At 45.5% G+C, this 22,604-nt stretch overlaps 1 protein-coding gene across 1 annotated transcript in view; it reads left to right on the plus strand.

Annotated features, from left to right (window-relative positions):
• Positions 1 to 745: 745 nt before the first annotated feature.
• LOC135809405 (small subunit processome component 20 homolog) overlaps positions 746 to 22,604 on the plus strand; it is a 57,988-nt gene continuing 36,129 nt past the window's right edge. Inside the window, exons 1-16 of the mRNA XM_065322748.1 lie at positions 746 to 934; positions 1,029 to 1,109; positions 5,713 to 5,779; positions 6,030 to 6,088; positions 9,707 to 9,777; positions 11,907 to 12,018; positions 15,078 to 15,154; positions 15,634 to 15,718; positions 16,643 to 16,699; positions 16,969 to 17,046; positions 17,938 to 18,000; positions 18,507 to 18,593; positions 18,860 to 19,036; positions 20,120 to 20,248; positions 21,729 to 21,806; positions 22,141 to 22,415. Coding sequence (XP_065178820.1) covers positions 878 to 934; positions 1,029 to 1,109; positions 5,713 to 5,779; positions 6,030 to 6,088; positions 9,707 to 9,777; positions 11,907 to 12,018; positions 15,078 to 15,154; positions 15,634 to 15,718; positions 16,643 to 16,699; positions 16,969 to 17,046; positions 17,938 to 18,000; positions 18,507 to 18,593; positions 18,860 to 19,036; positions 20,120 to 20,248; positions 21,729 to 21,806; positions 22,141 to 22,415 — 1,553 coding nt within the window. The 5' untranslated portion in view covers positions 746 to 877. The remainder of the gene's footprint in view (positions 935 to 1,028; positions 1,110 to 5,712; positions 5,780 to 6,029; positions 6,089 to 9,706; positions 9,778 to 11,906; positions 12,019 to 15,077; positions 15,155 to 15,633; positions 15,719 to 16,642; positions 16,700 to 16,968; positions 17,047 to 17,937; positions 18,001 to 18,506; positions 18,594 to 18,859; positions 19,037 to 20,119; positions 20,249 to 21,728; positions 21,807 to 22,140; positions 22,416 to 22,604) is intronic.

Below are 22,604 nucleotides of genomic sequence, written 5' to 3' on the forward strand. Positions count from 1 at the left end.
GCTGCACACTCTGGCTTATGGACTCTCGCCTACAGTGTAGTCGTACTGCTAGTGTACTGGCATTACAGAAGACACGAAAAACGAGAACATAATTATGGCTAGAAAGTAATTACTGGCTAAGAATTGCCCTAAGACTTGCCCTAAGACTTACCGCTTCTCAGTGCTCCATACCAGGAAGTAGTACAATACCTACTCCCTGCTCCATACGAGTGTTTTCTCCTCATTCTCTGCATCCTTTACCCCAGGAATCTCGTCCATTTAGCGGCTCAAATGCTTGAGCTCCGGATAGCGGAAAATAGCTCGTCGTCCATTAGCGGCTCTAATAGTACCTGGTCTGAAGTGTCGCAGTCTAGCAACTATGATTTTTTCCAGGAGGGTAAGGGTTGCAAACCCAAAGAGACCCTAAGCTTCGTCTATCAAACAAAACCTAAAAAATGGAAGAGGAAAAGAGTGAGCGAGCTGGTCTGAGCGCGCTACTTTTCAAAAAATAGAAGCTGAAAGCCATCAAAGTCAAAGCATTCTGGCTAGCGCGTTTGTATAATTATTATGTCACGAACGCTAGCGCGCTAGTCGCAGCAAACGCTCGCAGGCCAGAGTTAGCGCTATTTGGGCTGTTTGCCGCACGCGGCAGCTGGATGGATCACGTGATCCAAGCTGACAAATAAGGTCCGATGGTTCAGCTACATTGAGCCACAAGCGGACGAGATTGAGAGATGATTATTAATTTTCCATGTTCAGGTTTTAATGTTTTGACTGACTTGTTTAGTCATTCTCAATGCTCGACAATAGTTATCATGATCTGAATGTTCTTCGTTTCAACGAAAGTCCAGTTCAACAGCAATAGTTTTTGTTGTGAAGGGATGCTTTGAAGCTCACCATGAAGCGGACCCCCCAGAAGCTGAAGAAGAAGGATGAGGATAAAAATCGTTTCAGAGTGAGTCTCTCTCATTTCCCATTATTTTCATGTTTTTAAAATTCGTCGAAAGAAATTGTCACTGTCTGTGTCTGTGGTATATTTGTTAACTCAGTTCCAGTCATTCAACGACCGTGTGGCTGAGATCAACATCGGTGTAGCCCGCCGTTTCGGTGAAGTCCAGGAACTTGACGAGGTGCGTACGTTGGTTTTACATTGGATTTGTTCATGGTGTTTGATCGTACACAAAATTTAATCTGTAATTTGCAAAAAAAAATAGGAAACTTTCTCTACTTACACGAATCTACTAAACAAGTAGGACACTTCCTCTACTCATGCAGTGGTCGATGCCCGGTGAGTAGTTCCTGTCGTAGAAGGCAGAAAGAGGTCTCAGCAGCAACTCTAGTTCCACACAAAAGTAATCCTCCAACAGGCAACAATTCGAATTTACTAGTATCTTTATGCAGTATATGCGACTCCTCTCAATGGACAAGCAAGCATGGAGAGGTCGTTCATCCCGAGCTGCTTTGGCTCGGGTCTACAATGCACAGGGTAGTCAGACCAGGCCAGAAGTGGAGTGTTTGGTCCAGTACACCATGACATTGTACATCTGTTGTTACCATATGCTGCTTCGTTACCCGACCGCTTTTTTATTACATGTATTTAAAGTCGGCAAGGAGATAACATTTTAATCATGGCTATGCTATTCATTAGTTGAGGGTGTTGAAAAGGGAAATGTCCGAAGAAAAAATATGACTGTCACCACTGTTCTGTTCGGGAGAATATGATCAGGGGTGCAGGGCACCAATGAACACTGGTGCTGATGAGATGTGGGGCTCCTCCAACTGCTATCACGCCGGCACAAACACGTCTGAGAGGGAACCAGGTCCAGGGGTAGAAAGGACAGAAATAAGACGGTAATGAGGAATGGAGGAAGGGGATGATGTTACATGGAAATGTTGGTACATGTACATGTATAACCGGTAGCAGGATAAAACCGGCTACCTTTTACATACCAGCACCTATTTGCAAAGAGGGTGCAAAAGTCAATGTGCTCTTATACATGTTTGTCATATTGAACACGTAAAAGTTTGATAGGCCTAGCTGCCCGGGCTACACTACACTCTATAACAGGTACTTCACTACAAGTCCACTCCAGGCATGTTCGTTTCATCAAAACAATACTTACATTCGACGTATCTTTCTTTCAATATGATGAAGTTTTCAGCGTGTATTGGCAATGTTCCACATGATTTCAATAAAGAGCTATGGACCTTGCTTCGATGGAAACTCGCGGAAGAAAAGCGAAGCCCCGCGTGAGTCGTGGTCGGAGCAGCGCAAGTGGATCATGGACGCACATTTTTACGTCTTCCAGTCGACAACGTTTTTGACAAACATATCTGCTGCGCACATGAGCGGGAACGGAAGGCTGTGGAGATCTTGATTTGAGCCAACAGTTCTCATCAGTTTGGAAGGAGATATAGTCAATCATATCCTTGAACTGACTTGCATCGCGTATGCTTGACTCAAATTTCGCGACAAAACGGATTTCTTCAACGTCATCGCCAATCCAGGAGCGGACCAGAGCTAGAGATCGATCTCTCTGTGGCTGCTCTCCACTGAAGAAAGAGAGAATAATGTATTTTGAACTGCACGCAAAGCAACTCTCTCTCACTTCGAAATAAGGACATAGTTACTGTACTGTAAATTGTCCGTCGATCGACGCATATGCACGATAACCAATCCAGTAGGCACGCTTTTCCTTTGGCAAGATTCAGGTTTCACAGTTGCGTAGAAAAGCGTCGATTAGATGGGGGCGGCGCACGTGCTCCAAGATGCCAGCTTGACCAATCAGCAGCCAGCATTTCGTCGCATTTTTGCTCGAAGTAGGGGGTGTTTGAAGGAGTTAGCAGCACTTCAGCTAGGTTCTACGAGGCTGGGACTTGGCCCAGGCACAGAAGACAGGTGTTCCAAAAGATTTACCCAAACAAATTTGCATTACTCACACGGGTATGCCAGAGCATATGCATAAACTTCGGGAGATATAGTACAGTATTGGAAAGGAGTATCCAAAAACGTCTCGGTAAATTTCTTTGCCAGGGTCTCCTGAAAATTTTAAGCCATAGATTGTCCAAATCGACCAAGGGGGAGATGCTCTGTACTGATTTTAGTAACCCCGAGTCCCAGCGGCGCGCAACCTCTTGCGCGAAAATGTGTGAAGATCAAACAACAAGAAAAACGCATGCATGCAGCAGAACAGCAACGCGTGCCGTCGAAGAGAAAATCATTGTGCACAGATTGTTCAGTGTTCTCTCCTCAGTTCGCCCGCGGCGTTGGTTGCTGTGCTTTCATTCTCGCTGGAGTTCTTGTGGCAGCGGATTTCGCCATCATGGAGGAACTGGTACCCTGGGAAACCTGGTCTTCAGTGGCCCTCGACTAACGCCCGGTGGATTCGCTGGTCCCGTTCACCTCCATCAGCAGCTCCGTGTGGTATAATCATGTTCTCGGCGTTACTTGCCTGGCAAGCTCTGACTCGTTTGTTTGTCTTCTTACCTGTGGAACATCGCGATCGCTCATTGTAGAATCAGCTTTTGGTCGGACATGGCATGTTGTATTTACTGGGACTAGCACAGGTTGCGTTTCGCCTTCTCCTTCGGTGGACCAATTCTACAAGGCACAGTGAAAGGCAATTCTTTGCCGAGGACAAGCACAACTACTGTAACTGTTCAATGTTGCGGTGCAATTCCCAGTGCAAATAATAAAGCAAACTATTTCCACAGGAGTATGCACGATCGTAAAAGCACAAGATCGACACGAACGGAAACGAGAATGGTTTGACACTGCATACCGAGAGAAGTGAGGAAAGGACAGGTCCTACCAAAATATCGCGAACATCGGCTCTAAAACTACGAGAAAAGGCTACAAGTACAACTCAGGTTCTTTCTCTTCTCTGTTCTGTTTGGATGCGTGGTATGTACACGATCGGTACTCTCCCGGGGTCACGCGACTCACGTGCGCCAAACCCGCCCTCGCACGATGCTTTTGTCGATCCTGCATGCCTACTGTGAGCCCTGAGATTGCCCGAAAATAGGTGGTTTCTAGACTCCAAAAAAACTTATACGGTGCACACGCCTGCACAGGGCACGCAGGGCAAAGCAGCTTATATATATAGTAATAGCACTCAGCAGTGTACAGTGCATGAATGTATAATGTGTAGTACACACAGAGCAGCGTATAACAACCAGGACTCGATCCAGGTACGGGTACCTTCGCTTTAGGCCAGCGATGCTCATATTGAGCAATGGTGTAGCTGTCAAGCCTGCCATCCTAGCAGAGACTGTTCAACACGGTTTAACACAAGTTTAGACTTGGAATAAATGATAATTTGTACTAGAGAGGTTAAGTTTCACGTAAAATTCTTACGACCGTGAACTTCTACGTCAAAAATTCAAAAAACTCACTTAAAATTTGACATGTTTTACGTGAGTTGACTGTCCCGCACGTAGTTTCTTGACGTGGGTTTTTGGAAGTTTCGTTTGGTCATCCCGATCGAATTAATGTGAGTATCCGTAGTTTTATCGAGTTTTTTTGGAAGATTTGATATTTGTGTGTTGAGAAAGTTCTGCTGTTCGAACTAAACCCGAATCTTGCCACCACAAAATGTCACGTCATGTCGCACATGTAACTTAACCTCTAAAATTTTCACGTAACGTGAGTTATCACCGCGCTTTGAAAAAAGTGAGAAAAAAACCGTCTAACTTAACCTCTCTACTGTCATCACACAAACACACACACGTCAAAGCTAGGTTTGTTGGGATTAATGAAAACGTTGGACATCGTTTCATCAGAGTACCTTTCTCGGTCCTGACATACATGGCACAATCCTTCAGAAGTACAGGTCTACCCTCGTTACTATTGTAGATAACCCCGGGGTTTCAAATTGTTTGTCTTGTACTATAATTTATAAACAAGTATTATCTACTATCCGGACGTGAATGTACGCTTTTCAGGTGTCAGGGGATTTTTGATCACTGTCTACTTATGCGTAATGAGGTTTTGTCTTGTAACCAATGTCGTACTAACGAGGGTAGACCTGTATGGTCCTTATGCACGTTGTACAGATTTACGAAGTTCTGTACTAGGGCCGCAGGTGTGTACATACCCGGTTGGGTGTTCATTGTGTGCTATATATGCGCGTTTGACCCGTTTAGCCTCATAATTCATGGAAAAAATGGCTTTTCCAGCTTCTTCACTTTGGGACTGAACAAACGACTAGCTAGATCTCTGCCGGAAAACGTTTTCGTATGAAATGCCTTCAGGGCCCATTTCATAGTGGAAATAGCAGTGAACACGTCCTGCACATTCAACACCCAACCGGGTCTAAGGGATTCTACAAGATTCTACGGGATTTCGTGCATCTGTACAACGTGCATAAGGCCGATTGGGAACTCATTTCTCATGCACAGCCTCGTGAAGAATTTTCTGCGGCTGTTTTTTTCCGTAGGTTTGATGACCCCAACTGTTTTCGTTGCCATCGCATCAGAGGGTTGTGCTGAGAAATGGAATCAGTCCGGAATGCAAAATATTTTAAATTAATAAGAAGTATTCAATCTTCTGTTCTGTTTGGTGTGAACTGAGCTGTGATTATGCAGCAGGAGACTTGAATCATGCTACAGTAGTACATGTACGCTTGCTGTCAGTGGTATTCTTACTGTTTCTGGCTTTTGCTGGCTTTTGCTGGGTGATTTCTAGGACTTTTTGTTGTGCTGAATTTGGCTTGCTTTGTGGCCTATGTACAGGATGCGGACACATACTTCCAACAGGGCCTGGAGAAGTGGAGGGAGCTGAACTGCACCGCTCACTTCAGTAAGGATGGTTCTCAGGTCAATAGTCTGTGTTCTAGCAATCTTGTGCCCGTATGTTCAGCTACAGCAGTGTAATCGTGCTGGAAATTTGAATCTAGCTGCGTTGTGTAGTTCCGTGCTCGGACTTCCATGTAACCCCGCTGCTTGTTTCCGTAGGCTTGTGCAATGTAATTGGGTATTTGTGTGGCTCGCTCAACATTGTATTAAAGCCATTTACTTGTGTTGTGATCTGTCCTTCTGTGTGGATATAGCTGCTGCGTGTCGTGACTTACCGCAGACAAAGAGTCTTCCACAGGTTATTCATCACCAGGTGAGATCCCGCTACTTCAATATGACTATGTCTCTGTAGATGTACAGTCCATTTCAAAACTATAGACGCGTAGGGTTTTTGAAATACTTCAAATTTGGCTGGAACTTTTTGAGAATAGTTTTCGGAATATTGCTCAGGACCGCTCCACAATTACTCTCATATAGTTTCTAAACGATTGGATAACAGACGCCCAATTTGGAAAATATATGCACAAAGTGATCACAGATTTTATGTGGTATAGATGCTGGCATAACGGTTTTTGCCTAGGTACGCGTCTATAGTTTTGAAATGGACTGTAGTAATGTAAATATACAAAATTTCGGCCCAAAATTTTCCGTATTTCACGATTTTCGACGTTTCAGCAGTAATTTATTTTCGGCACGGGGTTAATAGTAGTGCATCACCAAAGCAGAATAAATGATGTGAAAATTATCGCCAGCGTTTTAATTTCGGCGTTTTGGGTCGGTGCCGATTTTACTAGCTGAAATTAAATAGCTCCCCAAGTTTTGTATGTTTTCAGTATGTGGGATTCTTTGACCACTGTCTTCTTTCCTGACCCTTCTACAGTCCTGGCCAAAGAAATCCGGCCCATGAGACAAACGTAGTGCCGTGTTTCCGTTTCCTTATCATGCACCGCCCAAAAAATCCCACCCGAGGGCCACAGGGGCCGAACGAGCCCTGGCACTGCTTTCGGCATGTGGGTCGGATTTCTTTGGTCACAACTGTACATACTATGGCATTGCAATAATTATTAGGGCTCAAACGGTTAGTCCGATTAACCGGTCGCAGACCGGTTAGGAAGAATTAACGGTTAACCGATAAAGATAACGGTTACGCAGTAACTTTTCAGTCAATTTTTCAAGTATCAGGTCGTTGAAAAGTATGCATTTTCGCAGGCTGTCGCACGCGGTTACGCAATTTCTGGGCTGTCAACTCGGTCATATCTGGTCTCTAGGTGTGAGAGTATGTATGGATGAGCATGCAAGAGAATGTACATGTACATATATGTGTGGGTTGTACTGAATAGGGTACATTTTTGAATGAGTATAGTCAAATATACGGGTAAAAAAGAGTCCGCAGGATTGCCGTGGCTTATAGGTTATAACCGTTAAACCGACCGTTAGCTTAGCAGTTAACCGTCAGGGGTAAAACCGTGACCGTTTGAGCCCAAATAATTATACAGTAAAACCTGGTTAAGCGACCACCCCACGGTGCAAGGAAAAGCGGTCATTAAAGGGGAAGTTAAGGCAAAAATTAAAATTTCACCAGTTGTAGTCTTCGGGGTGCTGAGTCGAATGGTCTTGGTCCGAGAAAGCTGAGACGCTCCCTTCCTACTTGAATCCCAATCGAACTCGCGCACTTCCACCGAAACTGGGTGACTGCGCCCTACTAGATGGGGATTTGTATGCAAAATGTCACTAAAAGCGCCGTTTCGTTCTTATAAAAGCACGGATGACCGCGATTGGCCCATATGTTGTAGTCTTTTGGACGCTGAGTCGACTGGTTTTGGTCCGAAAAGGCTGCGATGCAGCGTTCCTCCTTTATTCCCAATCGAACATGGTTGAACAAGTGGTCACGTGCTCCTGCGTACACCAGTCAGCTGGTCACCACGCCAGCAGGCGACAACTTTCACACCAAGGTTCAACTCGAGTTCAACTCGAGTGACAGGACTGCTCCCAAAAAAGGTCAAACAGGCTAGTAAGTTGTACCCTGCAGGCACGGTGACCAGCTGACTGGTGTACGCAGGAGCACGTGACCACTTGTTCAACCATGTTCGATTGGGAATAAAGGAGGAACGCTGCATCGCAGCCTTTTCGGACCAAAACCAGTCGACTCAGCGTCCAAAAGACTACAACATATGGGCCAATCGCGGTCATCCGTGCTTTTATAAGAACGAAACGGCGCTTTTAGTGACATTTTGCATACAAATCCCCATCTAGTAGGGCGCAGTCACCCAGTTTCGGTGGAAGTGCGCGAGTTCGATTGGGATTCAAGTAGGAAGGGAGCGTCTCGGCTTTCTCGGACCAAGACCATTCGACTCAGCACCCCGAAGACTACAACTGGTGAAATTTTAATTTTTGCCTTAACTTCCCCTTTAAAGTCAGGTGGTCTTTAGAACCAGGTCTCACAGTGTCTGTGTAGAACTGTCCGTGCATGGAAAAACGGTCGTTGAGAGCAGGTGGTCGCTAAAACGAGAGGTCGCTTACACCAGGTTTTACTGTAGTGTATGACAGCGCATGAGGCAAGGCTGGTTGTATAGTGTGTGGCTCTACCAACCGTAAATACAGTTACCAGTACATGTACTGTCGTGGACATGGAAATCCGGTCGGAGGTCTAGCGGCCCAGGGCACTAGCCATGCAGCCATGAGTACGCATGCTGGGCCCCTTTTCTCCAATCGGCCGGCTGTCCAGCGCACTGACTCTCTTGGTGTAGTTCGCGCGCACAGCTCTGAACGAAATTTATTCTCATTTCACTCCACCTTGATGGATTTTCATCATCCTGGGCTCGTTGGAAAGATCAGGACCAAGCGAATCTATCATGGTAGATCTCAGCGACATAGACACACCAGGGCCACTTCCACCTCCTCTCCTAACTACTCCACCGTGCCTCGGAACGGCACAACTCAATCAAAAAATTTCACGTTCTTGTTCAGCATCTTGCCCAAATTCCACCGATTTTCACGATTCGAACTGCGCTGGAGAGCTGAGATCCAAGCGCTTCATTTGATGTCCATCATGCATGTGTCGTGCCAAAGGGAAATCTCCTAGCACACTCCAAAAACTGTGAAGTCATGAAAAAATCGCGTTCTCTCCGGGCCGTGATCTCGGTGTTCATCCTGTCGCCGCTCAGTGATTTTTTATCCTATCGCGACGAACTTTATATCCCCGGAAAGATGAGCTCAAGACCTTTCCAACGGTGTATTGATTGTTGCGATGCGTTTATGTTTCACGAACTTACGATAGTTTGTACACTGGTCTATGCATATGCACTGCGATATAATGCGCGAATCTTTTTGCCCATATGTGCGCTCATGGCCAAGCACATCATAGTTTCAGAGCGCATACATGCGCTCCTGGCTCGAAAAGGGTTAACACGTGCACTGTATGCAACGTTCTGTACGCACGGAGGGCGCCGGTCCCGCGTCATTCGACCGGATTTCCATGTACACGACAGCACATGTACAGTCAACTTCGCTAATAACGACTGCGGATATAACGACAATTCGCAACTAACGACAGAATTTCCATGCCCAGAGCAAAGTCCATGCTACCTGTGTACATATGCTGAGACTTCGGGTATAACGACGCTTCGCGAATAAGGACACTTTTCTGATGCCCGGCCAAGTGCCGTTATACGCAAAGTTGACTGTAGAGGCGGTAGCTGTATCCAGCGAAGTGAATCGTCTGCTTTGCCTTGCAGATGTGAAATTACATAGCAATGCTCAAGCAAGTCACAATCAATATGATAATTTTAACATTGTAGTTTATTTCTTCTCATGAGTCATATTGTTTTTTGCTTGGTATTTTTCACTTTTGACGCTGTGAAATCTTGTGGTAATTGGTGACACCTTCATTTTTTGCCTGAATCAATTTCTGCATTGCTTTATGTCTCCACAGGAGGGCATTGTAGCAGCTTTGAAGAAGCACTTGGCTATCCCAAACAGTTTGGCTTTGCAGCCGTTATTAGAGTAAGTACTGGAGGGTTTTGTCGGGATGAAAATGGAAGTAATGTTCATGCACATAATTATTTGTACTTCCTCCGCGTCATCGAAATTGTCGCAGTTTGACTAGTGACTTGTCATTTGTTACTGACAACTCCATAAACTAAGCCATTCGAAACTTATTACACAGTATGATAGTCTGAAGACTAGAGTAACGTTCTAGGACAATTGGACTGAGAGTTTTCATGCAGAGATGAAGTCCTCGTCGTCGCTGATGTCAATGGACGCAAAAATATCGTTCCCAAATATTTCAAGGAAGGTTGAAAGTTGGTCGCGCCTCATCTCAAAAGCTTTGACTTTCTCCACAGGACAAGAGCTGCTATGCTTGTCGTCTGCTAGCTCTGGATGATTTCTACTTCACCACCAACGAAGCCTAGTAAGAATACACGATCGTTGCGAGGTCGGTTGATTACCGTCGGCGGAATCACCTCGGAATCACCTCGATCTTGAAAATAATGAACTTTTTTTAGCCGTGGCATGCCCACAGCTCATGCAGGTAAGTGTAGTATCACGTCCAGCGCGCCCTCTTTTTCAGCACTGATACCATGGTACGGCACCTGCGCGTGCATCACTAGCACTACGTGTAGACAGTAGAGTCTACACGGCTCTTGCAGGTACAATCACGTACTAGTAGTAGTACTGAGTGTCTCAGCCAGAGCGACAAATTTTATCGCTGTTGCAGGCATTTAGTTTCCCGACCCCTCGATGTTTCTCCAAGCCCTGCCACTTGTTCCACGAAGTCATTCTCACCCCAGCTAAGGTAAAGCAGTGATGGGGCTTGAGTGAATGGCCATAAGCACGAGAAATGTGCAGGCTGCAACACCTGACTGATCTCAGCGAGTCGAAATTACCAGCGCAGCGACATCAGCGAAGAAATTGCGTCTAGTTCAAAAATTCCGGCTTCCAATAACAGAAAATAAAACTTTGCCGTCACCCTATACTGATGACTATCGCCTATGTCCGATCCCTTGCCTCTGGTACGAGTGCTGGTGAGTAAATACCGCATTTTACATCAAAAGTCAAACTGCGACAATTTCGATGACGCGGAGGAAGTACTTCGAAGTATATTGTACTCATACCGTAAAGTACCGTTGATCCGCTTCCTCTCTGATTTCCGCCCCCTGTTTAATTTTTGCCTGTGAAGCGACTTTGGCGTATACAGTGAAGTATGGTGTTGAACCGTCGCATGCACTGCTGTACGCAATACGTGCCAGTACAGGATGAAAATGTGCACAATCCAGCACACCGAGTCTGATCTTGCTGCTTTGTTGTACATCGTACTGCACCTGACCCACTTGATCTAATTCTCATCCCCTGCCGAAAATCCAGCTGGGAAGCGACATATGGGGGGGGGGATCAACGGTACTTTACGGTAATTTAATCCTGCACACCGCACTATACACACATACACACTTCAGTGTGTGCATTCATTCGTTAATCCAATTTTGTGTGTGTGTGTCTCGTTACGGAACTTAACCCTTTCAGTGCCAAGGCGGTGTCAAATTTTTCATAGCTCAGCTGTATATCCACGGATCTTTACAAACGATGGCTCTCTGGAAAGATATCTTGGCCAGGCAGACGGCTGTGAAGAGAAAATGCAGCGAAAATAGTCTTCCTTGCGAGGGCGACTGAGCGAAGTCCGTTTTCTGCATTTTCGTAGCATCTGCACTTTCTCACGCGCGCGGTCGATCGCAGTGCAGTCAACTTTCAACACACGAAATTCGGACAAAGTTGGCCTGAAAGCCACTGAAAATCTCGATGTTTTGATACCCAATACGTATAGGTTGCCACGAGAGAAATAGAGAAACATGCGATGCGCATACGTCGTGTTTTCTACACGCGACAATTGTTTGTCCGAGCGCGCGCGCTTCAGGCTTCGCCCTGGCGATATCTATCCGCACGGACACAAAACCATGTTATGAGTCGATAGCCAAGGTCTTCCTGAAGACGTAGAGTAGTCGTTTGTAACTCTCCTGTGTGTAGAAGTGGAGATACGAATTTATTTGTACACACATACTCATTCTGGGCGACTAAGTCGCCCGTGGCACTGAGAGGGTTAATACACTGCTGTTTCTGTGTTTCTTGATGTGCAATAGTTTGGTACTGCAGCTGGCACGGGACCTGCACAGTAACTTCTATTCCTACTTTGAGGACTTCTTTGATGTGTTTGTGGCCTTATTAAGTACCAACAATTCGGAGACAATCGAGGTCAGTGCAGTCTGTATAGGCCGGAATGTTCCTGTTTATTATTATTGCGATAAATAAGATCAATAATGCACGCATAAGAACAGCAAAAATGAAGAAAGTTAAGTTCCATAACGTTTTCTTTGCTGGCTGCTGTATTTCTACCTGAAACCATATTAGCTACATGTATAAGTGTGTGTGTTTAGGGCATGATCGATTGGGCGAATCCCGAGCAAGTGTGCTCCGAGTGAGCTTGATCGTTTGGTCGAATCCAATCGAATCCGGAGTAGGTGTACTTGGAGTGGAATCCGACCACACCGGGCCCCACACCGGGAGTGGCTGGAGTGGAAATGGAATTTGCCGTTTTTGGACAGCTTTCGCAGAATCTTTGTACGATATGCGTACATTTTGCGTACTACACCCTTGTTTTGTTCGATTGGGCCAGCGTTTCTCGGACCACACCGCCTACTCGCACTCAATCCAGATTCGCCAATCGATGACATCCTTAGTTATTACATTTTTATGTGACGGCGTTCCACTGATGAAAGTCACAAGAAAACGTTATGGAACTTAACTTTAAACAGTTTCCTCTGAGACAAAATGCGATAATACTCATAAAAAGGACACACTTCAGGCTCATTACAAACAAGATGTTTGTAATGAGCCTGAAGTGTGTCCTTTTTATGAGTATTATCGAACTTAACTTTCTTCATTTTTTGCTGTTGTGAGTGCACAATTTATCTTATTTATTGCCATTTTACGACTTGTCTCCTCGTCGATTGTTTATTATTATTACTACAGTCGACCTACCCTTATAACGATAACCCTTATATCGATATTACCCTTTTAACGATATTACCCTTATAACAATATTTTTCTGTCTAACCAAATCACTCCATCGACTTTTGTATACAATGCCTTACCTCTATAGCGATATTACTCCTATAACGATATACTGTAAAACCGGAAAGTCTAACGAGTCACAAAGTCTAATGTTTTAACGACCAATTATTTTTCGCTATTTGAAAAAAACGTTATCGCTAGATGTCTGTAAAGATGCGCATACAGATGGGTGGCCGGGTGGCCATCGTTAAACTTTCTGCACGTAATCATGCCAAAATTACGAAAACGTTAAAACCTTTTGGTCGTTAAACTTTCTGGTTTTACAGTAAAATGGACTGACCAATCGACATTTTCCATTTTATAACAATATTTAGCAGGGAATATGTAGAGTTCACTATCCAGGTAGGACAAGTTTCACGTGATAAGTCACTGGGACATGACGAAATGCAATGGGAGCACCAGGGGGCACTTTGCTGTGTACATAATGTGCATACAGCATACACGTACAGTGTATGTAAGTAAGTTGATGCTACGAAGAGTGTAAAAAAAAAATACAAAATCCATGTCATGCCACGTTGTAGGCTCGCTTGCCTCTTTTGCTAGCTTATCTCGCCACTCTCCACCATGGTCAACATAGTGATACATTTCACCCCGCTGATGCATTATTTTCTTCCGATTATCATCTTCTTTCCTTCATTTTTTCTTCTCTTGCCATGGCTGGCTAACGCCCCCTCCTTTGCATTGGCTTCTGCCATTGGACGATGAAATAATAATAATGCATTATGACGTATGTGTATGAAATGAACCTGTTACCCTTATAACAATATTAGTATATTACCCTTATAACGATATTTCTTGATCTGACCCAAATATTGTTATAAGGGTAGGTCGACTGTGTTATTAGGGAGGTTTAGTTCCCACGTAACGGAAACGCGTACGTGGGTGATCCACGTAAAGTGGATGAAGGGCATCCACGTTGCAATGTTGTGTTTAGTCACACGGAACAAACAAAAGCATAAAGCGAAAGGCCCAAACCTGGTCAAAGACGAAGCTACCCGGGCCTAAGAAGCTCATCCAATATTTTGATTTCGTGCTTCGGAAACTTCTTCAGCTGAGCACCCTCACAGCTCGCACAATGCGCTCCATTCTGATTTTCACCCACGTTTTGGCGGAACGTGGGTGAGCCTCCATACACGGTATGTCGTGAATCAGAAAACGTCTGTACGTGGGTCACTGAGTATCACGTGGTACACACACGTAAAGTACCCACGGATTATGTGGGACTAAACCTCCCTACTATTTGAGGGATTCCCCAAAGGCCGAAGCCTACATCAAGGGGGTCTCCGAGAATAAATATCGGTGACACACATGTACAAGAGGGGTACAGTTTTAAAAGGAAGAAAAATATAAAAGTAGAAGCACTCGAAAAGGGTACAGATAAGAGATGGTAGCTGCACCTACACACATAAACACTCACACGTGCGCACGCACATACACACACACACACACACACACACACACACACACACACACACACACACACACACACACACACACACACACACACACACACACACACACACACACTCACACACATACACACTCACACGCACCCACGTGTGTGTGTGTGTGTGCATGCCTATACACACACACACACACACACACACACACACACACACACACACACACACACACACACACACACCCACACATGTGCTTGCACGCATGCTCACGCGTGCTTGTGCGCGCACACCCACACACACATTCTCCAGACTGTGAAATGTCCTTCTCGCAAATCAGTACTTCTTTTAGCACCAACAACTCCACTGCCACCACTATTTTGTGTTTGCTGCGCTCTTTATGATGAGACCTAGCAAGGATGGTATGGATACTGTGAAGTAGGAAGGTGTCAATTTTGTCAAAGCCGTTTAGCAGCCCAGAGAGCAGGCATAGGCAAGCTTGTGTTTCTCGCGATCTGTCTGAACTGCAATTTCTCGACAAGGGACATCGGTTTCTTTCGCCCAAAGTCTCTTTGCGAATTCTCACCAGGCTAATTGTTAACACTTCCATCCTGCATGTTCATACTCAGCAAATAATACGAGCTCATGTTTAGTCATCGTCCTTCTACTGCCACTGCTAGTTTGTGTGGTGAAATTATGTATTTTATTGAAAGGCATTCAGGTGTTGAAGTGATTTCTTTTAAAAGTTATTTTGTTGTTTGTTGTGCTCATGACCTGCAGCAAGTTTTCACCACGCTGGCGTACCTGATCAAGTTCCTCAGGCACAGCTTATTGCAGCACATTACTACAGTGTACAAGTTAGTGGCAGAAGTAGTAGTTGTAGAGTAGTGTGTGTGTGTGTGTGTGTGTGTGTGTGTGTGTGTGTGTGTGTGTGTGCGTGCACGTGTGTATGTGTGTGCGTTCGTGTGTGTGTGTGTGTGTGTGTGTGTGTGTGTGTGTGTGTGTGTGTGTGTGTGTGTGTGTGTGTGTGCGTGTGTGTGCGTGTGTGTGCGTGCATGTTTGTGCATGCATGTTTTATAATTGAGAATTAGATGTGCGTGAGATCACGATACACCGTAGTGTGTTATGGGCCTTATGGCAAGTGAAAATGTAATCCTTATACCAGTAGTTTGAATTCATGTTCCCTGCATTGGCTTGGATCATGACTGTATCAGTATTTTGTTATCTGTTGCTCCATCATGATTATTTGTTATGTTACCCGTTGTTGTTGTTGTTGCATCATGGTATTGACTTGTGTTATCTGCTGTTGTTCCATCATGGTATTTGTTTTCTCCAGTTATTACAAAGTGTTGCTGTCGGATACACAGAAGCCGTACATCACCTCGTTTGCTGTTGAGAGTTTTTCATTCCTTGTGCGCAAGGTAGGTTTCTCCATGCGGTGGCCTTGGATATTGTAGTCCGTTAGTAAACTCTCCTTCTCGCCGCCCTACTTTTTGGCAGCATTGTTTTGTTTGCTGTTGCAGAGCTTGTGTGTGCTGCTCAGTAGGATGGAGGTGTGTGCCGCTCAGTAGGGTGTTGGTGTGTGCCGCTCAGTAGGGTGTTGGTGTGTTCCGCTCAGTAGGGTGTTGGTGTGTTCCGCTCAGTAGGGTGTTGGTATGTCCCAGTTGTTAGGTCTAGCAGCATTATTAAATTTTATGTGTGGTGCTGCAGCTTTGTTACAATGCACATGATGTAGGGTGTAGTGTGCTTCAGCACTGGGTGCTGTGTGCTTTGCCGTCTGCCCGACCTCGCGCAGTGACCAGCTGCGTCACACGCTGGACCATACAGCGGCTAGGTGTTTAATCAGGCTGAATGTCGATCCTGGCCGCATCAGCACCTCTCTCTCTCTCTGTGTATGTCTGTGTGCACTGCCATGTCCTGGGGCGCGTTTGGTTGGTACGAACTAGAACAGGATTCACCAGAACAGCGCGTTTGGTTGGGACTGCACTTGTTCTGGGTCGGCCAGAACATGTTCTGCTTGCTCCGGCCTCGAGGCCGGAGCAGACCGAGCAGTTTCACTTTTTCACTGGCGGGAACATCGATTTTGTTCCCAAATGATCACGTGCATACGCTTTTGGGTTGGACTCGTCGTACCGTACAAAGTGACCATGGTGATCCATACACATTTTGAAGAATGCACCAAGTTTGGCACATTTTTCCACAAAAATGTGCTCTGTTTCTGGAGTAGCGTTTGGTTGGCATGAGGCTGCTCCATGTGCACCAGCTGTTCGATCCTGTTCTAGATCGTACCAACCAAACGCACCCCTGGTAACAATATCATGTGATTGATTTTTGCTTTGGTGCAGCTGAGGAAACCCAAGCGGTTTGTAGTTCACGTCGCAAACTCTCTTGAAGATGATGAGGTGAGTTTGCTATTGCTGTTCATGCCCAGTTTTTTTGGCAGTGGCAGTGTGTTTGTGGTATGAGTGTGTGTATTGTAACTACGGCCTTTATTGGGGATCAGATGTATTGGATATTCACGTTTGTCTCTGTTTTTGTCACCTTTGAAAGTAGTAGGGGCTTGGCAGGTGTATGCCTGTGTGTAGACAGGCCATCTATTCACTTTGAAGCTCACATTCGTCATTCTTATTATTTGGCTGGATGTATTCCGCTATGTGTTTGGTGCGTTCAGTTCTGTCAAGGTGTTGGCCTGTTGCTGTTCGAGTCTGTCAAAGGAGTGTGCATGCAATTTCATTCATCTACTGAAGTGGTAAGTGCAGTGCCAATAATGCCCAGGATAGACCGCACAATACGCTAATGTGTGTGTGTGTGTGTGTGTGTGTGTGTGTGTGTGTGTGTGTGTGTGTGTGTGTGTGTGTGTGTGTGTGTGTGTCTCTCTCTCTCTCTCTCTCTCTCTCTCTCTCTCTCTCTCTCTCTCTCTCTCTTTCTCTCTTCTCTCTCTCTCTCTCTCTCTCTCTCTCTCTCTCTCTCTCTCTCTCTCTCTCTCTCTCTCTCTCTCTCTCTCTCTCTCTCTCTCTCTCTCTCTCTCTCTCTCTCTGTGTTTGTTTGTGTGTTTGTTTGTTTTGGCAACAATGGGATTGTCATGGCTGGCATTCCACCATCACACACTTACCGTAACACATGTTCGTTTTTTAGCTCATGGGCCAATATTCGAATTTTGAAGGTTCACGAAAAAGTACAAGTCCGTGACTATAGTGGGTCTACCATACTCTACTGGTAAACTGCACTGACCTGCTGTACCATGGTAGGAAGAGTCCAGATTGTGAAAAATTCTACTTGACACGCGAGTTGCTGTACCATGTTAGGAAGAGTCCAGATTGTGAAAAATTCTACTTGACACGCGAGTTGCATGGCCCGTGGGCTTATATGCACGGAATTACGGTATAAACAAATGTGTAGTGCTCCTCGGGGCATGATCTCTTTTGCATTTTCTTTGATGTGTACACAACTGCACCATTGCGGTGCTGGCAAATAGATGTTGGGGTGATCATGATAAGATACCAGCTTCTCTCCCCTTTGTGTACTTTATGCCACATTTATACCTAATCCTCAGTTCGGCTGAAGTGTAAGGTTCTGTGCTATACTCTGTGTGTTTGAATCTTTGGTGAATTTCCTTTTTTGGTTTATTTGCCTGCCACAGCTTCTGTCAGCATGGCTTCCTCACCTTGGCCTCCCATCTTCCGGTACTACGAATCCGGATATGGTAAGTGCAATGCGGTGTGTTGCCTTGTTTTCATATTTTGTTGATGCTCAAGTTAAATTATATGATGTATGTTCTCTGTGGATGCGGCGAATGGGATTGACCGCTTGTGACTTTGATGGTGGGTCTAGTCTACTCACCTCCCACCAATTCAAGGAGCTGCATCTGTGCCTTTGTTCTTGAGGGTGATGGTGTTTCTACGGCTGTGGAAAACTCGGTCTAACCGAGTCTCACGCGAACCGTAATACAGTAAAACCTGTAACTAAAGACCACCGTGACTAGCGACCCACCTGGTACTACAGACCACTTCGCCAGGCACTGACGGTCTCACATTCATATAATATTATGGTTGTGCGGTGCAAACCTCTAGCTAAGGACCACCTGCCACTAAAGACCGCTGTCTCTGGCCCCAAGGGTGGTGGCTAGTCACAGGTTTTACTGTATGTTCTCTTCTGGTGTACACTGGACTTACACGCATTTGTGTTCTGAACATGCCACTCTGTTTTCAGGTACTGGAGGCAATGCTTCGCTGCATGCAGGAGATGGCGGAGTATACTCGCAAGGAGCACTGTGCTTTCATATGGCCACTGTTGCTGGTAAGGTTACTGTTCATGGAGCAAAGGACTTTTAGCTCTCTAGTTTGTCTGTGGATAGTGGTGTTGATTTTTCTATTGAGTAGTATCTACTATTATGCAACTGTGTCATTCAGGATTGGTGTAGTCCATAGTCTTGTATCTCTGGATTCATTTAGTGCAGTGTCTTCTGTATGTTTGTGTCTTGATGCAAAGTTGGTTGTACCCCAAGGTGTATGTCCTGCAATCGCGCGCGCGTTTGTGTGTGTGTATCCGTGTCTGATTTTTAGGAGTATGTGGACAGAGTTCTGCAAAAGTACCTCAAGTCAAGCTCGAACACAACCGACACTGATGACAATGTTGCGACTATGCTGTGGGCACATTTGGAGCGTGTCCTACGGCTGGTACAGAAATGGGTGACATGGCGCCAGGGTACACGGTTGGAGAATGCTGAACCGGTCTACCAGGTAGGTGCTTACACCCTCTGCTCCCACGATCCATCCATTCGTGTCGACCCTTTCCATGCCGTGACGAATGCATATACAGTCAGACCTCGCTTATCCGGTCCTCTTTTATCCGGATCCCTCGCCATCCGGAAGAAAATCGCTGGTTACCGATGTGCAGCATACGTTATGCATACAACATAAGCGGACCTCGCAATCCGCATTCCGGTGCATGATTTTGTGTACGAACTGGTTGAAATGTGTACAAAAGGCTTCGTCGTATCCGATTGCATGTACGTGGCTTGCAGAAGCTAGAATCAGGGAGTTGTACAGACAAATGAGGTCCTTGACCTGCTGGCCACATGCGGATAGCACTCAGTTGCATGCACTTGTCATTTTCCTGGCTTGTTTTACATATTGTGCACGCTAGTTGTACTGCATAGGACCTGTATACATGTATGTACGATGCCACCCCTTTTGATGTGCCACATGCATATGCAGTATGTGTGTTCAGTTATCCGGTTCCCTCGCCCATCCGGATATTTTCGTGGAAAACGGATGTGTGCGGTTAAGCGAGGTCTGACTGTACATATAGCTGGCCTATGTTTTTTTAGAAAATTGTACAATATCATGCAACGAATCGTTTGACTGCGTCCTGTCCAGACGATCTTTGTCTAGTTTTCAACTTGCGAACACTTCCCTCAATGGCTTTTGAATCACAGCCTGACAGGAGACATGATGAGCACTGGCGCGCTTCCTATTAGTATCTCCCTTCCCTTTCCCGTTGTGACCGGATGCATTTGCATTCTGGAGCGAGGCAATTCACCTTCTTGCTTTGGCGAAAAATGGCCTGGCTAGAGGCTGATTCTCAAGGTCACAACTTGTTACAGCCATCCACACAACATTGGCAGTCCTGTGAGAAGAAAAGATGCCTGGAAATCTGATGGGCAGGCTTCCCAAGCCTCAACTGTTCTGGTACTTGCAAATTCAAGTTGCAGTGCTAGCTGTAGTAGCCTGTTAGGCATTGAAATCTGTGCATGAAATGTGTTTTGCACTGCAATCGGGTATTCACTGCCAATGTGTATCGTCCTGTGTTCTCACCTGCAGTGTCTGCACAAGCTACTGGAATCTGCTGATGTTGCCTGCGAGTCGTACGCTGTGAACGGTCTGCTGATTGATCTTGTGCGTTGTGCCAGGCCATTCCAGCCAGCCCTGGCCCAACCTGTGGCTGATAAGGTAACGCATACGCTACCTGTATATGCATAGGGACTAGGGTTTTCTGTACCTTTGTGAGCATGTGTGGGTTGTGGGTTTCCCCAGTGTACGGTATGTGTAATATACTAGGGGTGAAACGACTGAGACGACAAGTCGACTGGCCAGTCAATAAGGTCGAGTCGATAGAGGGAATACCCTTATGAACTCGAACTTATGTTAGAATATGAAATGCCCAGAAGTACATGTAAATGTAGTTCATGCACTTTTCCTGTGAGTTCAGGCCATGTACTGTGAAGTACACTTGGCACCTGAATTCATTTTGCTATATTTTGACGTTGAAACCTACAATGTGCTCACATTGTGCTTCTGTGCCTGGCATGTGACCGTGCATGTGCATGTATGTATGCTGTGTTTGTGTTCATGTGTGAGGGCAATATCAGTCGATGACCAGGTGATAGGATTGAATGTAGTTGATAAGGAATTTGGGTCAGTCGTTTCACCCCTGTAATTATACATGCAGTTCCTTGTTTTGTTCGTGGCTTGTATTGCATGCACATGGATTCAGCTGGTTTATGGTGATTGTGCCGCCGCCCCTTTGCCCACATCAATGGCGTGTCTTGAATGCTGTGAAGTGATTGGTTTTGAGGGCACATCCAGCCTGGAAATCCTGCTTGTGTTATCGTATGAGATCATGTGAAGTTTCTAATTTACTAGTAGCTGCACAATCTAGGCCCATGCCTGCTCCCTTATTTATACAGTAAGACCTGCATTTACCTGGCCCTGGATCAAGCAGGGGCATCCGGTAAAGACAGGTTTTGCTGTACATCTATATATTGACTCCTCATGGCAAGCAGGCTGGATCCTGGTTGTGCCTTACATTTTGTATTTTAAATCGATTACAAAAACCTTCGTAACTCCATCGTTTCTTGTGCAAATTCAACAATCGAAGGGTCTACATGGTAGCAGAAGCTCCAAGCTGTCCAATGCAACAGTCGCTGAAGAGTTGCGATGTCGGACACCAGAGGTATCGCGCGCCGTATTTTTATCTCGGCAAATTCAAGTTTTTGACCATCTCTTGTCATTTTGGGGGAAATTCCTTTTCGCGTGCTCTTTGAGGGACTGAGCACATGATATTGACGTAGTCGGCTAAAGTTTGAATCACCTCGAAAAAATTCGAGCGTTCTGCGATGAAGGAGGGTGGAATGGTGTTGATGGGACGAATTTACTTGCATATCAGGCTTGGAGACGACTTTGTTGTGTTACCGCGCCTGATTTGTGGCGGCTGGATAATGGAGCTTGGCACCCTGGCGTTGCTCTCGCCAAGAGCTTTCCAACGAGCCCTGGATTGTGGAAGTGAAGGAGACTAAAGTTATGACCGGGTGAAGTTGAAAATTGTGCTGAAATTTGTAATTCTGTTCCATGCTGTGCTGGTAATCCGGTAATAAAGGGTTAAGTGGAACTTACGATTACTTGTTTACCCCGCTTTTTTCTTCTTGTTCAGGTTCTTGCCTCGTCATCTTGCCGCCAGGCCTTGGAGTTTGCTTATCACTTGGCCTCACTTGGTTCAAACGGTCAAGAGGTATGCATTGAAGCATTGCTGCATCTTTGTTTTGCTGTCTTTGAAGTAGGGAGGATTTGTGCGATGCTGAGTGCTTACATGGAATTAATCATTGCGTGCCCCAGATTTCGTCGTTACCCAGTGTTGGCCTTTCGATAGCAACTTGTCAAGTCAAGATATTAATTTTGTTCTATTTGTGTGAAGATGTGTTCTCAGGAATACAACGAAAATGGCTTCCGATAAAATTAATATGAATTTTTGCATCAATGTTTAAGTGCCTTTCACAATCTTCACTTTCTACAGGGTCTCATGTACTCTCCCTTTCCTTGCCGCCTTCTATTTTTTTTCTCTTCAGGTACTGGCAAATCTTCCTCGGATTGTGGAGAATTATGCATCCAGTTCAGCCAATTATTCGGATGTGCTCGTATTCCTCTCCAGTCTGAGCCAAACTTTTCAAGACAATTGTACTTCTCCCGATGACCAACTCACATTCGATCTCTCGTCGATGCCGAATATTGCTGAAATGCTCTTGAAAACTTGCCAGCCTCCTCAAGACCCCGACGATGGTGGTGACTCGGTTGTGCAGGCTCAGTGCATGTGGAATGCTGCAACTGCTCTACGCATTTGTCAGTGAGTTGTATGTGTGTAGCGCAGTTTCGGTGTAGCTTTTCTGCTGCATTGGTCCAGATGGATGATGTTGTTCTAGAATAGCCATTGTGCATCCTCTTACACACTCCGACATATTGTATGCCATAATGTTGAGTTGTAGCTTTTCATGATCCCAGTCAATTGACTAACTTCCTGGCTGCCCCCATCTCT

This window comes from Sycon ciliatum, chromosome 2 (genome assembly GCF_964019385.1).
Source record: "Sycon ciliatum chromosome 2, ocSycCili1.1, whole genome shotgun sequence".
Lineage (NCBI taxonomy): Eukaryota > Metazoa > Porifera > Calcarea > Leucosolenida > Sycettidae > Sycon > Sycon ciliatum.